General features: G+C 36.8%; 1 protein-coding gene and 1 pseudogene across 1 annotated transcript; both read left to right on the top strand.

The window, feature by feature from the left end:
• The first annotated feature begins 640 nt into the window (after positions 1-640).
• On the top strand, positions 641-9,183 carry LOC120176274 (annotated as a pseudogene).
• Positions 9,184-9,568: 385 nt separating this feature from the next.
• LOC120176252 (protein trichome birefringence-like 14) lies at positions 9,569-11,667 on the top strand. Its single transcript, XM_039182706.1, has 5 exons — positions 9,569-9,610; positions 9,818-9,990; positions 10,099-10,287; positions 10,385-10,574; positions 10,693-11,667. Exons 2-5 carry the CDS (start codon positions 9,825-9,827, stop codon positions 11,513-11,515), a joined length of 1,368 nt encoding a protein of 455 aa, XP_039038637.1. The 5' UTR covers positions 9,569-9,610; positions 9,818-9,824; the 3' UTR covers positions 11,516-11,667.
• The last annotated feature ends 3,264 nt before the right edge of the window (positions 11,668-14,931 follow it).

Below are 14,931 nucleotides of genomic sequence, written 5' to 3'. Positions count from 1 at the left end.
TTTATTTTAGTATCTAAATTTTCATTTGTTTCAAAATCATAAATAATGTTTATTTTTATTTCCTTTTTAGTATCAAATGATAAAAGCTTAATAAAACTGCTGCATGTGGTACTTTTTATGGTTAAATTACATAATTTATCATTTATCTATCTTTTTATTTCTATTTTGTTCACTAAAGTTTAAAAACTTCAATTTAACTACTCAACTTTCTAATTGCTCATATTTTAATCACTATAATTTATTTCATTAATATTTTTTATGAAATGATTTTTTATTTTTATATAATTAAATAAAAAAGTTAAATTTGAAAGTTAGAGTGATTAAATTAAGAGTAATTTGAAAATTAAGTAATTAAATTAAAATATTAAACTTTAGTGATAAAAAATAGGAGTAAAAAGATAGTTGAGTGATGAATAAAATAATATACCCATAAAAGTGTTATGTTGTAATAGTTGTGAGATACCAAAATGAAACAAAAAAGGTAAATATTACAAATGATTATGAAACAAATGAAAGTTTATGTACCAAAACAAAACAAAAGTGATAGCTTAGATATTAAACGTGTAGTTTACCCAAAATCTTTCTGTATGTCCCTGTTAGTCTAAGCCAAACGATCTCACTTTCAAATCCGAAATGAGCTGCCAATATCAGCAGATCCATTTAAAGATAGGACATAAACATTCAGCAGAAGGGGCTCGAATTCAAATTCAGGTTCCCTTTTTCCTCTTAATCCTTTGTGTTTTTTCCCTTTTAAATTAGTAATTAATAATGATATTAGTTGAATTGCTTTTGTTTTTCTTCAATACACAGCCGAAGCCTCCTTAAATAAGGTTGAAATTACCCCAGTATATGTTTCAAGGTGTTAGAGAAGAAGGGTTGAAGGAATGATGATGAATGGGGTGCAAATTTACTATACTGAAAGGAATCCATGTTTCTTTTGCTCTGCTTACTCTGGGTTTTGTAACTATAATTCTTTGGCCATGGAAGAACAATTTTTCTACCTTTTTATTGGCCCAACAACGTTTTAGACACCCTTCTTCAGGTTTGTTTTCCCTCATCTTTTTCCTTGTAAATCTGAATGTTTTCCGTGGAGAATGGTTTAGTTTTTCTAGCTGGGAGGAATATGTAAGCAATGTAAATTCCGCTTCTTTTGGCTACTGTTTGAGAATAAAAATGGAACATTTAAGTTTTTAACCCATTAGAATGTTTAAACATGTAATGTTGTAATTAAAAAAAAAAAGAGGCTAGGAGAGGGGAAGGGATGAATCTTAGTTCTCGGGGAAGAGAACTTTTTTGCCTGGAAATGTAATTTCGAATAGATTTCGGCCATGATGCATGGAAAAATGGATCTACGAATACATGTAAGATTTTATTTCACTAAATGGGTAGACGAGGATGAAATTTTCATGCGTGGAAATGTAATTTGGAACTGAAATATGTTATGGCATCGAAAGTGTATTATAAGTGTAAAGGCACAAGAGTATTTTCAAAGCAAAAAGCTGAGAAGGTGAAAAATGATATGATGGTTTAAAAAGAAAACTATGAATCACATTGACGTTCAATGATAAGTATCATCCTGTTTCTTTTGATATTCAATTGAACTTCCATATTTTTGTGTAGCATTTCATGTGGCATTTGTTAGTCTTGAGAGTGCTTATTTATATACTCTTTTGAAGATGTTAAAGAGGATACAGATCAGAAGAAAAGATTGCTACGCTTGAAAAACATTTGTAATTGTATTTGTCACTTGATTCATGAGCTTTCATTTCCTTGTATCTGGTAATGGGAAAAATCAAACCTATTACTAATAGAAAATTTTAAGACAGTATTGATCCTATTTAGGTGGTTGTTATGGAGTATGTTTCAGCTGTGATTAATGAATAACCCAAGGGCATGCTATATCAGAGGCCTTCTGGATACTAAAGGTTGTATAAGTAGCTAGCTAAACACTACATTTTTGTTGCTAGGTTATATTTGATGGATATATGGACCTCAGTTTACTAGATATTAATGTGTGAAATATTTGAATTGAACAACATTTTTCTAAACTTAATTTTAAACCTTTGACTCTTTAATTTTCTTGTTGCACATTTGCCCTTAGACGTTCTTTTGAATGCACCAAATATTTCCCAGAGCTCTAGAGGGCATACAGAGGTCAATAAGCCAATTTTTAAGAAAGAAGCACCAATGACAAGAGAACGTCATAATCCTTCTTCATCAACAAAATCTGTTACCACATTCACTTCTGATGTTGAAGATAGCGATGAAGAGGTATTATCCGCCCAAAATGCAGGTTGAGTATGGAATAAACATTTCATTTTAAGTAAATCTTCCCACTTTCTTTATGAAAACTTAATTCTTTCTACTAGACTTCTTGTTTTAAGTTCTTCAATAGCCTAAATTTTGCAGAATAACCATGTTGACACGTTCTGCTTTTAAGCAGTCCGTTTTAACATCAACGGATGACATGGGAATAGAAAATGTTTGGTTGGATGCTAAGGCAGCAGAGTGAAATTCTTTTTACATGCATTTAGTGATTACAGTGCTTTAGCTTAGATGAAGAAAATTGCTGTCACAGTCAGAAGAGATGAGCGTGGACGAGAAGAAGGAATTGGGGAAAGCAGAAGTCAAGGGTTAGGGATTGAGGGAATTGAAAAGGGGGATTTAGGGATTGAAACACGAGAAAGGGGCATGAGGTACTTACCCTCTGAATTGGAGTCACCCGTGTACCCGGTCCAGTCAGTGTTGGATCAGCCCAAGTCTCCAACCCAAGACGAGTTGAAGCAGCACAGGTTATGTGGCCCAATATCCTGCAAGGAGAAAGAAGATAAGAATGAATTAGTCAGTTATAAGTTGTTAGAAGGAATGCCAGCTGGCATTGTTAGATTCCCTGTACCAGCTTGTAACTAAATAAATACCTGCTATGTAATCAAGAATTTCCTTATGCAATGAATGAATGACTATTTTCTTCTCTAAATTCTCTCCTTCTTTTCTCGTATCTTTTTCTATTTCTCTCATTCCATAGCAAATTGGTATTCAGAGCCATCATTTCCTGGCAAATTGCAGACTGGATATGCAAAAGAAGAACCAAACCATGGTCGGATCTACTGATATCTCTGCCATCAAAAAGAAGATTGAGGATTTAAAGAAAATAGTGCAGCAAGTAAATGATGAAACCAACCCTCCCAAGTGGTGGGAGGCACAAGATAAGCGTATCAGTTTGTTGGAGTCTAGGATGGCAACGACTCAAAGCTACATGGAGTAGATATTGGGGATTTTGACAAGGAGGACGGAGGAGCAAGTCCAAAACAGCCCATAAATTAAGCAGATGTTACATATGGCACTAGAAGATACAAATGATAGGTATCAAGTGCTTGATAAATTGTCAACAAGAGCATTTGATGCAATTCTATCCATTACTGGAACCATAAAAATTGATTCACGACTACAACAAAATGTTAGTCTGAGTGGGCTTAGCAAATTGATTTCGTGGAAAAATCTAGTGGACATCGAGGAACAAGAGCAAACCATTTCAGAGAATGCTCAAGTAAGTACTCCTAACCTCCTTAAGACTGATGGAATAAAGATTCTGGAAAAATTGGGAAAGAAAACTGCCACTTATTATGACACAGGATGGAGAGCTAAGGACAAACTTGTTTCTATGGTCAATAAAGGAGTAAATCATGATGCAAAGATTGAAAAATCTGATGTTCCATATGTACCTTGCACTCATGAAGGTCTTTTGATGTGGAAATATGCTTCGATGAATTCGGATGACTTTTTAATTGAGAAGAATCTGAATACAACTAGGGTAGATTGTTGCATTGGAATTCATGTAGACTTCACTGATTTTCAAAGAAAGGTTGTCTTAGATACTGCTACAATTGCGGTGGCATGTGGAGTATGGCATACTTCTGCAGTTGTTGAGGTTATTGTCACTCAATCTACTACTAGTGTTTCCTCAGGAAAATTATTCGCATGGGGGGATGGGGACAAAAATCGTCTTGGACATGGAGACAAAGAAACCCGGATTAAGCCCACTTGTGTTCTAGCATTAATTGATTACAATTTTCACAAAGTTGCTTATGGGCATGGCTTAACAGTTGGGTTGACAACATCAGGGGAATATGTTAAAGAAAATGCCTATGGTGCATATCACATCGCAGCTCTAACTTCCAGTGGCTTTAAAGATCTGTTTGACTGGCAGTACTTCATTGAAACCCTGAAGGACGATGTCCACATAGTTGAGGCAATACCACCCGAGTATACTGGAATTAAGCCATTTAACAAAATGCCTATATCCTGGTCTAAGGTTAGCTATTATAAGGCAGAGGTCCTACCATTGCTGAAGCAGCAAAAAGCAATCTATTTTATACACACTGATTCTCGGCTTGCCAATAATGGTATCTCAAGTTCCATAAAAAAACTGAGGTGCTGGGTGAACTACAAGGCACTGAAATATTCAGCTGCAAGTGAAGAACTTGGAATTACGTTGATTTCTAGAATGCGCCAAAATGGAAGCCCTTATCTTGCTCTACATTTGAGATACGAGATGGATATGCTTGCATTTACTGGCTGCAGTCATAGCTTGACAGCAGAAGAAGATAATGAACTAAGCAGGATGCGTCATAAAGTCAGCCATTGGAAGGAGAAAGAGATTAATGGTACAGAGAGAAGATTGCTCGATGGTTGTTCACAGACTTTTCTCTTGCTCAGAGCATTGGGTTTCCCACCAAGTACTCGGATTTACTTAGTAGATGGTGAAGCTTATGGAAATGGAAGTATGGAGCCTCTTAAGGAGGATTTCCCTAACATCTTTTCTCATTCCTCCTTGGCAACAGATGAGGAGTTGAATCCTTTTAAGAACCATCAGAACATGTTGGCCGGTTTAGACTATGTTGTTGCCCTTCAGAGTGATGTAATTGTATATACTTATGACGGAAATATGACAAAGGCAGTTCAAGGCCATAGGCGAATTGAGAACTTCAAGAAGACTATTTGCCCTGACAGGATGAATTTTGTGAAACTTGTGGATTACTATGATGAAAGAGAATCTGGATTTTTCAGTGAGAGCGAAAATAGTACGAAATGCAGAAATTCTGCATCAGTAACTAATGGCAGTCAAGCTGAGGCTGACTGGATTGAAAAGTATGAGCCTGGAGTCTACATTACTCTTGTAGCACTACAGGATGGAACTAGAGATCTTAAACGTGTGCGGTTCAACTGGAGAAGATTTGGAGAGCACCAAGCAGAATATTGGTGGTCAGAAAACCGTGAGAAGGTTGTGGAGAGGTACTGGGATTAGAAGCTTACAAATGAAACTCAACCTATTTGGAATATGTTTACTAATCTAACGGAATATGTGGGGTATAAGTTTGGGTCTATTGAGGTTGGTTACAATGGAAACTTGGTGAACTACAAAGCTTTAGATGACTATTGTTTCAATTTCTATACTAGTCATAATTTAATATTTTTGAGTGCTCTAAGCTTACAGCTGCCACTCCAAGAACCCTGCCGAGCTATTGGGAAGAGCGAAGTTTCACAACACACTGATGAGGTGTGGTATAAAGTGAAGGTAAATTCTGATAAACAACCTACTCTGCTATGGTGTTCAGAATTCACAATGCATATGGTCCCAGATATGTTGCAGAACATAATTAAACAACATACTGAAAAAAATCGAAGTGAACGACAGTTTCAAAGGGGAAAAGAAGAATACCTAAGATTGCGGCCCTACAGGCAGACATCCATTCTCCTGCAAAAAAATTTAAAGTTAGCAGCAATATACTACAGATCTTACAAAATTATTGCGAAAATTGGCGAGGTCGCGTATCGATTGGACTTACCAGATTTTTTCCGATTGCATCCAATTTTTCATGTGAGCATCCTGAAGATACACGTTAGTGACTCAACAGTCTCTTCAACGGACTCTCCTGCCGTGGACGATGATGGTCAGATTCGATTAGAGCCGTATAAGGATATGGGAAGAAGAATAATGAATCGACAAAACAAACCTGTAACGCAGTTGTTGGTACACTGGACAGACCTCGATGACACCAGTGATACATGGGAAGACGATATTGTTCTTCAAGGCCAGTTTCCAGGATTTGATCCTTGGGGACAAGGATCGATTCCAGCGGCGGGTATTGTCACAGTCAGAAGAGATGAGCGTGGACGAGAAGAAGGAATTGGGGAAAGCAGAAGTCAAGGGTTAGGGATTGAGGGAATTGAAAAGGGGGATTTAGGGATTGAAACACGAGAAAGGGGCATGAGGTACGTACCCTCTGAATTGGAGTCACCCGTGTACCCAGTCCAGTCAGTGTTGGATCAGCCCAAGTCTCCAGCCCAAGACGAGTTGAAGCAGCACAGGTTATGTGGCCCGATATCCTGCAAGGAGAAAGAAGATAAGAATGAATTAGTCAGTTATAAGTTGTTAGAAGGAATGCCAGCTGGCATTGTTAGATTCCCTGTACCAGCTTGTAACTAAATAAACACTTGCTGTGTAATCAAGAATTTCCTTATGCAATGAATGAATGATTATTTTCTTCTCTAAATTCTCTCCTTCTTTTCTCGTATCTTTCTCTATTTCTCTCATTCCATAACAATTGCTTTACTGAAAACCTTTATTAAAATGGTTGAATCCCAAAATCAAATGGCGATTTAGCGAAATATGGGTTTTTGATGATTAAAGGACCAGAAAAAGTATACAATGCATAAGAGTTAACTAGATTATTGGGGGATCTACTTCCTCTTTCTCCCACTGGATCACTTTAATACAGGGTGTAAACAATTAATTATTTCTTTGTCAAAAGCTTATGTTGTTGAGTTGTTGTTAGGGAGAGAGTTGATTAGTGTTTAATGTGTGACTGGATTTAAAAGTTTCAGCTTTCATGCACGTTTTCTTGAAATTTTACAGACATTTGCTCTAAATCTGCCTACCTGCTAAATTTGGGGACCACAAATACTAGTTAGTGTTAAACATGTGCGCATTACAGGTTTTATAAGGGGTATGGTTTAATAAGAATAAAACGAACCTGTTGCAAATATGAAGAGGCTGATAAAGAGTAGAGAAGTTATATTCCTGGCATTACTTTTGAGATCCATCAAGTGTCAAAAACTAGTTGAGGGATAAAATTACATAAAAGTTTTTTTTATAGTTTTTGATTGAGCTAGAAAATCTGCTAGCTTTCTTTTGTCTTAGAACTTGGATTGTAGAATGACAAACGATTAACTTTATTTCGATGAATTTTTCCTGGAAGAAGCGATAACAGGACATAAATTTTGACCAGAAGTGCAATACATGAAAGTAAGGAATTATCATCATCCATAGAAGTGTAACAAACATTTGTGAAATGGGGCCACTATATGCCTAATGAGATAAATCACAGAATATTAATTGGTTTGTTAGTCGAGTTAGCCAAATATCTCAAGCAGGCCATTATCAACAATAGGGAATAATGCTTCTTTTTCATCTAATGGCTTGCATAAGGAAAGTAACCATAATAACGTTTATAAATTTTATGCCACATTATTAAATAAACTTTACTGAAGTTTAATAAAATTTGGGATCCTGAAACATTTGCAGGGTCCTTTGTTACTACTATTTCTTCATTTCTTATTACGATTTTTGTGCTCACTGAATGACACTTTAATTGATGTCTTAAATGTTTCTATTTATGTTGGTAGCATTCAAATTTCTTCAGAAGCTTCAATGGATGAGATTGAAAATTTTCAGGCACCGCCATGATTTATCACCAAGTATTTCCACTTTTTTGTCACTCAGATTGCAACTATGCCAAGGGGAGATGGGTTGCTGACAGCAGATGGCCATTGTATTCCGGATCTGGATGTAAACAGTGGTTATCGGGAATGTGGGCTTGTAGACTAACCCAACGGACAGACTTCTCTTTTGAGGGATATCGATGGCAGCCTAAGTTTTGTAAAATGAAAGAGTTTAACCGGTTTTCATTCTTGAGAAGGTATGTCTTGTGTATGGTTTCTTGTTATCGCTCCTTCCTATGCCCTTTCAGAGTTATGTGAATTTCCGGGTTTTAATTTTAGTTAAGACTTAGTAGGTGTTCTTTTTCGTTTCTAACTGTGGTTGTAATTTCAGAATGGGGAATAAAACAATTGCCTTTGTAGGAGACTCATTAGGCAGGCAGCAGTTCCAATCCATGATGCGTCTGGTCTCAGGTGGGGAAGAGATGCCGCGAGGGATTATGGGCTTGTCAAACCTCGTGGAGCCAAACGTCCTGATGGATGGGTTTATCGTTTCCCGAGTACAAATACCACCGTTTTATATTACTGGTCAGCTAGCCCCTCAGACCTAGTGCCTCTTAATAGCTCAGACAAAAACTCTGATGTTGCCATGCATTTGGACCGTCCACATGCTTTCCTAAGACAATACCTTCATTGTTTCGATGTATTAGTTCTCAATACAGGTCACTACTGGAATAGAGGGAAGCTTGAACAAAACCGTTGAGTGATGCATGTTAATGGGAAATTTGAAGATATTGGGAAGGCTAAGAATTTCACTGTGCATAGTTTTGTCAGGTGGCTAGATTTGCAACTTATGTCGCACCCTCGCCTAAAAGCTTTCTTCAGTACAATCTCTCCAAGGCACTACCTTAACGGAGATTGGAACACTGGAGGTACTTGCAATAATATGGTTCCCTTAAGTAGGGCTAGTTAGGTATTGCAAGACGAATCTAATGACAAAGTTATCAAGAGTGCTGTTAGGGGTACAAAGGTTAAGATTTTGGATATAACCGTGATTTCTGAACTCAGAGATGAAGCTCACATGTCCAGTTACGGTATTAGGCCAACTCAGGGTATCAATGACTGCTTGCATTGGTGGCTGCCTGGTGTACCAGACACATGGAACGAAATCCTTATTGGACAGATATAGCTCCCTCCACGCATATGGCATGAGAAGGCAGTTTTCCGAAGATACAATACTGAGCCAGTACTCGAATCACCTTATATATTCTCTTATTGATTGGAGAATAGGTAAATCATATCCTTCTTTCACCCCAGATTGTTGAAACCGAAATGTATTTTTCAACCAGTTTTATGTCTACTGAACCCAACAAATAAAAACATGCAATTCAGCATCTGATTTCATTTGTATCGTATTGTATGTACATTTATTACCTTAATCACAAGTGAGTTCCTTTTGCTCCAGGTTTTGGTTTCCACCATAAAAATGTGTCAAAGAGATTTTCAGAATTTAATTCTTAATTAATATTCATGTATGAGATCTCGTTTTCGATGTTACATTTGTATTCTAATTTGATTAGTGTGTCAAAATGAGCCTATGAGGTTTTCATATTATAAATTGTTTCATTGTGTATTGAAAGTAATTTTGATAAATGTCAACATCAATTAAGAAATCACATTTGCATATCACATAAAAATTTATTAATTAAATTCTGAATATCTCTTTTCATTACATTTTCAACATTAAATTGCTGCACAAACTTATTTCAAAAGAATATTCATGTATCTGAAACATATTCATTATATATATCTGTACATCTTTATATAGAATTGGGATATACAATATATCCAACACAAAAGGAGAGCAGAGGAGGAACTTCCTACTAACTAGGTTCATCTTTTTAACGTTTCTCCATATACCATGATTTCTTGTCCTTGTTAACCTTTCCTACATGCATTCAACATACCGACGATGAATATCGGCAGTTGAGAGGATCAAAATTGCAAAAACAGTGACCATAATGTGACGTTGTCTGTTGTTTAAGTTTCTGGTACCGAGGATCTGATTCATCATATATGTATTTGTTATTTTTCGCAGAGCAGAAATGGATCTGAATGGAGGTGCTTTCATAATAACGGGAAAACATCTCTCTCTTGCTCTGCTTGCTCTGGTTTTGACGACCATGTTGCTTTTGGATTGGGAAAGAAATCCTTTGATTTATACATATATACCGACTCAACATCGCTCCGTCGCTCTCCTTCCACCTCCAGGTTTGTTCGAGTTCAACTTAACAGCAATGATTTTAAGTAGCTAAATTTCAGTATCTATATGTATACTGCAGCCGGGCTAACCACAGGTTTGCATTTCGCCTACCCCAGCATGCTTTCATCCTGACCTGAATAACTCCACAGAGTCCATGGAGACTGCTGAGATGAAAACCGATAGAGAAAAGTCTCAAACACTTCAGGAAGAAGAAAGGAAAGAGCCAGAGGCAGATGTTGATGATTCCGGAACCGAGATAATAGACGGTAACTCCGAAAATAGGACAACCTCGGTGGCAACAAAAGGTACATATGCAAATGCTACGCAAATTCTTGTAACATAACTAAAGGATGCATTATTTCAGAGAAGCCGATTTTATTATGTTTATATCCATATGTGCAGTCTGTAACTATGCGAAGGGTAGATGGGTTGCTGACAACAGGCCGCCTTTATATCCTGTTCAGTGCAAGTACATACAAAGAAATTGGGCATGCAGACTCACGAATCGAACAGATTTCTCCTACGAAGGTTATCGATGGCAGTCCGTAGATTGTAAAATGCCAGAGTTTGATTCCTCCCATTTCTTGGAAAGGTGAGCAGTTTAATGCAAACTTATATATAAAGTAGAATCTAAGAGAATTCCATTGCAGGTCTTGTTGATCTTAGTGAATGATTGAGTTGTCTAAAGAACATCATATTGTATATAACAGGATGAAAGACAAAATAATTGCCTTCATAGGAGATTCATTGAGCAGAGAACAATTTCAATCCATGATGTGCATGCTCACTGGGGGGCAAGAGAGCTCCGATGTTGAAGATGTTGCAGATAAATACGGTTTCCTTCAGTTCTTACGCAATGGAGGAATCCATCACCATGGCTGGGCTTATCGGTTTCAGAGTACAAATACCACAATCCTGCATTCTTGGTCAGCAAGGCTATGCGACCGAGAGCCTATTAATGCGACTGATCCAGATACCCTTTACGCCATGCATTTGGATCGTCAACCTGCTTTCATTCGTGAAAACATCGACCAACTCAATGTCTTAGTCCTTAACACAGCTCACCATTGGAGCAAACAGATGATGAGCATGGATAAAGAGGTGATGTACGTGAATGGGGTGCCAGTCCAAGACAGAAATCTCAAGAACAACGAGAACTCCAGGATCTTTAAAGTGAAAAATATAGTAACATGGCTTGATTCTAAGATGGCATCAAATCGAAACTTACAAGTTTTCTTCAGAACAACATCGCCAAGGCACTTTTTTAAAGGCGACTGGAACAGCGGTGGTACCTGCGATAACACCGTTCCAATGACTAGAGGGAGTGAAGTCCTACAAGAGGAATCAATAGACAAGATCGTTGCAGCCGCTGTCGAGGGCACCCGGGTGAAGATTTTGGATATAACCGCTCTATCTGATCTGAGAGATGAGGCTCACATTTCACATTATGGTAAAAAAGCCAATGACTGCTTACACTGGTGCTTGCCTGGTATTCCAGACACCTGGAACGAACTCCTCAGCGTAGAGCTCTAGGACATATGCTAGCCTTTTGGTAACATTCTTTTGATACATTTGATTTTTAGATAACAATGTACTTGAAGAATCATAATGTAATAAACTAAAACATAAATTAGAACAAAAAAACAGTAAAAGTAATTCAATGAATTCTGTTTTGTTAGATATGATTTTAGGGTAGACAAAGACAAACTGTGTACTTGTTTGCTTCTTCTTCACTTTGCTATCTTTTCTTAGACACCAAGAATCGCCAGCAACCAGGCAAGGGACTTCTTTTTGCATCCCTGCACCATGATTAACAGTCGTATATGTGTATATATAGATAAATTTTGGAAAAAAGAGAACTACCTGCTTGTTCTACTGTCGTTGCAGCTATCTTCTTGGTTTATATGATTCCTTCGGATGAAAATCCTTTTTATCCACCATTTTTTACCCACCGCTTCTCGAATCCGTCACACGATGGACTCGGGGACACCCTGGATCTATTTTCAGCCGTTGATTTCTTTTTGAAACTAAAACAACTTGGGAAAAACATCTTTAAGAATAAATTATCAGCTTCCATACATGCAGTTCTGGACAATGAACCTGCCAGCTTCGCATTTGTCTTCGCTTTTCTCTTCTTCGTTTCCACTTTGTCTTCGTTGTGAAGTCAAAATCTAATCTTGTGTAAATTGTGTTGTTTCGAGTCCAATATCCTTCGTCGTGAAGTTGAAATTGACTCTGAATGAAACTGGAAAATTATTTGTTAACAGACGCTCATTCGTTGTGAAGTTGAGCTTTGAATTAGATATTGTTGAGTTAATCGATTGACGAATATGGCCAAGAGGGGGTGAATTGACAATTAAAATTTTGGTGGAAGCTTTTTGCAGAAAATTGAAAGAAATTTGCACAGCGATTTAGAGTGGTTCGACTTTCTCAACCAAAGTCTACGCCCACTACCTTAGCTATCCACACTAAGGATTTTCCAAAAATTCACTAATTTGTCTTTCTTTTGAGGACAAAGAGTAACCTTACAAACCCTCAAGAATTATACCCCAAATTCTTGAGAACACTCTCTCCCAAAGAGAACAATACAAATTTGCAAACTTACAAGAAAATCCTCACAAGGTAGATTGTTTGCACAATTCTAGAACAAAGAAAAGAACACTCAAGAATGAATACAATTGAGCACAATAAGTGTTCATGAAAGCAAAATGAATATTGAATGAAAAGTATGCTTGAAATGCTCAAACTTGAGGTTTGATGCTTTCTCTTTGATTCTCTCTTGATTCTAGTTGCTTGATGTTTCTTGTTCTTGATCAATGGCTTCTAAGCTTGCTTAAATACACCTTGAATCACTTCTGAACGTTGGGGATCATTAATGAATTTTTTGGAGCCGTTTAAGTGTGAAAACAATTAATATTTCTGCTTGAAGCATGGGGGGAATCGGTACCCCTTAAGGGGAATCGGTTCCCTAAGTGTAAAATTCAAATATTTCGACCGTTGAACAGTAGGGGGAATCGATATCCCCTGGGGGGAATCAGTATCCCCTGGGGGGGAATCGGTTCCCTTCGAGCATACTGGAATTCTCGGAGCCAAACCATTCAGGGGGAATCGGTACCCCCTTGGGGGGAATTAGTTCCCTCTGAGCAATCTGAAATTTTTGGCTTTGAAATTGCTCAAAATATTTTGTAAAATCGTTTTGAAATTATTTTAAGATTAAAACTTAATTTTACACTTGAGTAAGGATTTAAAATGAACTTTGAAATACTTTGAGTAATATTTTGATATTCAATTTAATATATCGAATATGCTTAGAAAAATTATTTTTAAAATTAAAATTCTTTTAATTTAATTTGTTATATCGAAACATCAAAATGTTTTCAACAATCTCCCCCTTTTTGATATAACAAAACATTTTAAGATTTTCTAATTTCAAAATGAATTTTGATTTTGAAAAATACTACTCCCCTTACTTTAACACTACTCTTCAAAAACTCTTCAAAAAGCTTTTAATAACATTTCTCCTCCTTTTTGTTAAATCAAAAAGACCCGTAAAAGATTTTAAACAAGGTTTTGAAATCATTTAGCCAATTGATTATATATATAGTTTAAGCTACTAAGATCACAATCAAGAGAAACGTTAGCCATTAGTTTCATTATCAATATTCATAAACAATGTGACATGGCAAAATTGGTCATATCTCTAACATGATGTAAATGATGCAAGAATGAAGAAATTTAACCACACCAAATATATAAGTTCAAACATCCATAATCCATCATATAAGTTCAAATATCCAACAACAAAAGGAAAACAATCCAAAAACATTCAAAATGTTTAAACAATAAGTTTTAAGTTTAATGTACTAAAACAAAACACAGAATCAAGCATCCGTAGGAGGATCAGGAGGAGGAAAATGAGCTCGCAAAGCGGCCATCTCATGAGTGAGTTCATTAATACGAGCGTTGGTTGCTTCATTATTTGCACGCATCTCCTGAAGAATTTCCAATTGTTGAGCTCCCATTGTGGATAAATGGGACTCCATAGAAGTAAAGCGCGAATCTATGGTAGCATATCGGAAATCGAATGTCTCCATAAAAGATTGAAAATATGGAGGCATTTGATTCATTTGTTGTGCTTGCTCCTCGGGCTGCTCAGGCTCATCTTCGGCTTCATCGATGTCTCGCATTAATTGTTCAAGCTCGGGATCGTCGTCAGCTTCTGGTGGAGCTCGTGAAGAACTAGCTCCCGGAGTATTTTCAGAAGATCGAACCCATTCACCGGTTTCCTTATCCTTTATCCATCCCGCTCTCGTTAAGGAAAGAAGATTAATTTGTTTCTTTAGAGCAAAGACGACATCTAGACCTACTCTAAGCCAGGCTTTAGAAAAAAGATTACTCAGAATGCAACCGTAAACTAGAGATGAACAGAGTTTCTTGTTAGGAACAAGATTTACGGTTTCAACGATTTCAGTAAAAATAATCTGAGGTAGGTTTATTTTAATACTGTTTTGGAAACAATGTAACCACCAAAGATCTAAAGCACGAAGAGTAGAGTAACGACCTCCGGATGGTCGAAACCACCAAGAAATCATTAGATGAAGAAAACGATCATGAAGGTCTAAGACACTCGTATTATCCCTTCTTTTATAACGAGAACCTAAAACCTGTTTTTCATTTGATATACCATTATTATCTAATCCTAATGCTTTGGCTATGTAAGGCTAGTCAATATGTAAGAATTGTCCTAGGAGGTAGGAACGAACTCCTATGGTTTCAAATTAAGCTCAGTTTTTGACACAAACGGCATTAGAGTAAAAGATGCGAACAAGTTGATGGTAAACTATAGGTTCAAGGTCACAAAGTTTATCAAATTTCCACTCTTGTAAAAGAGGAAGATATCTAAAATCGATATCTAACATAGCTTGACGAGAAGGGATACGTTCTTCTCT

The sequence above is a fragment of the Hibiscus syriacus genome, unplaced genomic scaffold (assembly GCF_006381635.1).
Source record: "Hibiscus syriacus cultivar Baekdansim isolate YM2019G1 unplaced genomic scaffold, ASM638163v2 tig00112231_pilon, whole genome shotgun sequence".
Classification (NCBI taxonomy): domain Eukaryota; kingdom Viridiplantae; phylum Streptophyta; class Magnoliopsida; order Malvales; family Malvaceae; genus Hibiscus; species Hibiscus syriacus.
Note: the sequence above shows the minus strand (reverse complement) of the source record. Positions and strands in the feature narration are given on the sequence as shown.

Coding starts and splice junctions, on each gene's coding strand:
- LOC120176252 (XM_039182706.1), top strand. CDS start 9,825: ATGGATCTGAATGGAGGTGCTTTCATAATAACGGGAAAACATCTCTCT. Junction 9,991..10,098: donor CGCTCTCCTTCCACCTCCAG/GTTTGTTCGAGT, acceptor CGCCTACCCCAG/CATGCTTTCATCCTGACCTG. Junction 10,575..10,692: donor TCCTCCCATTTCTTGGAAAG/GTGAGCAGTTTA, acceptor TGTATATAACAG/GATGAAAGACAAAATAATTG.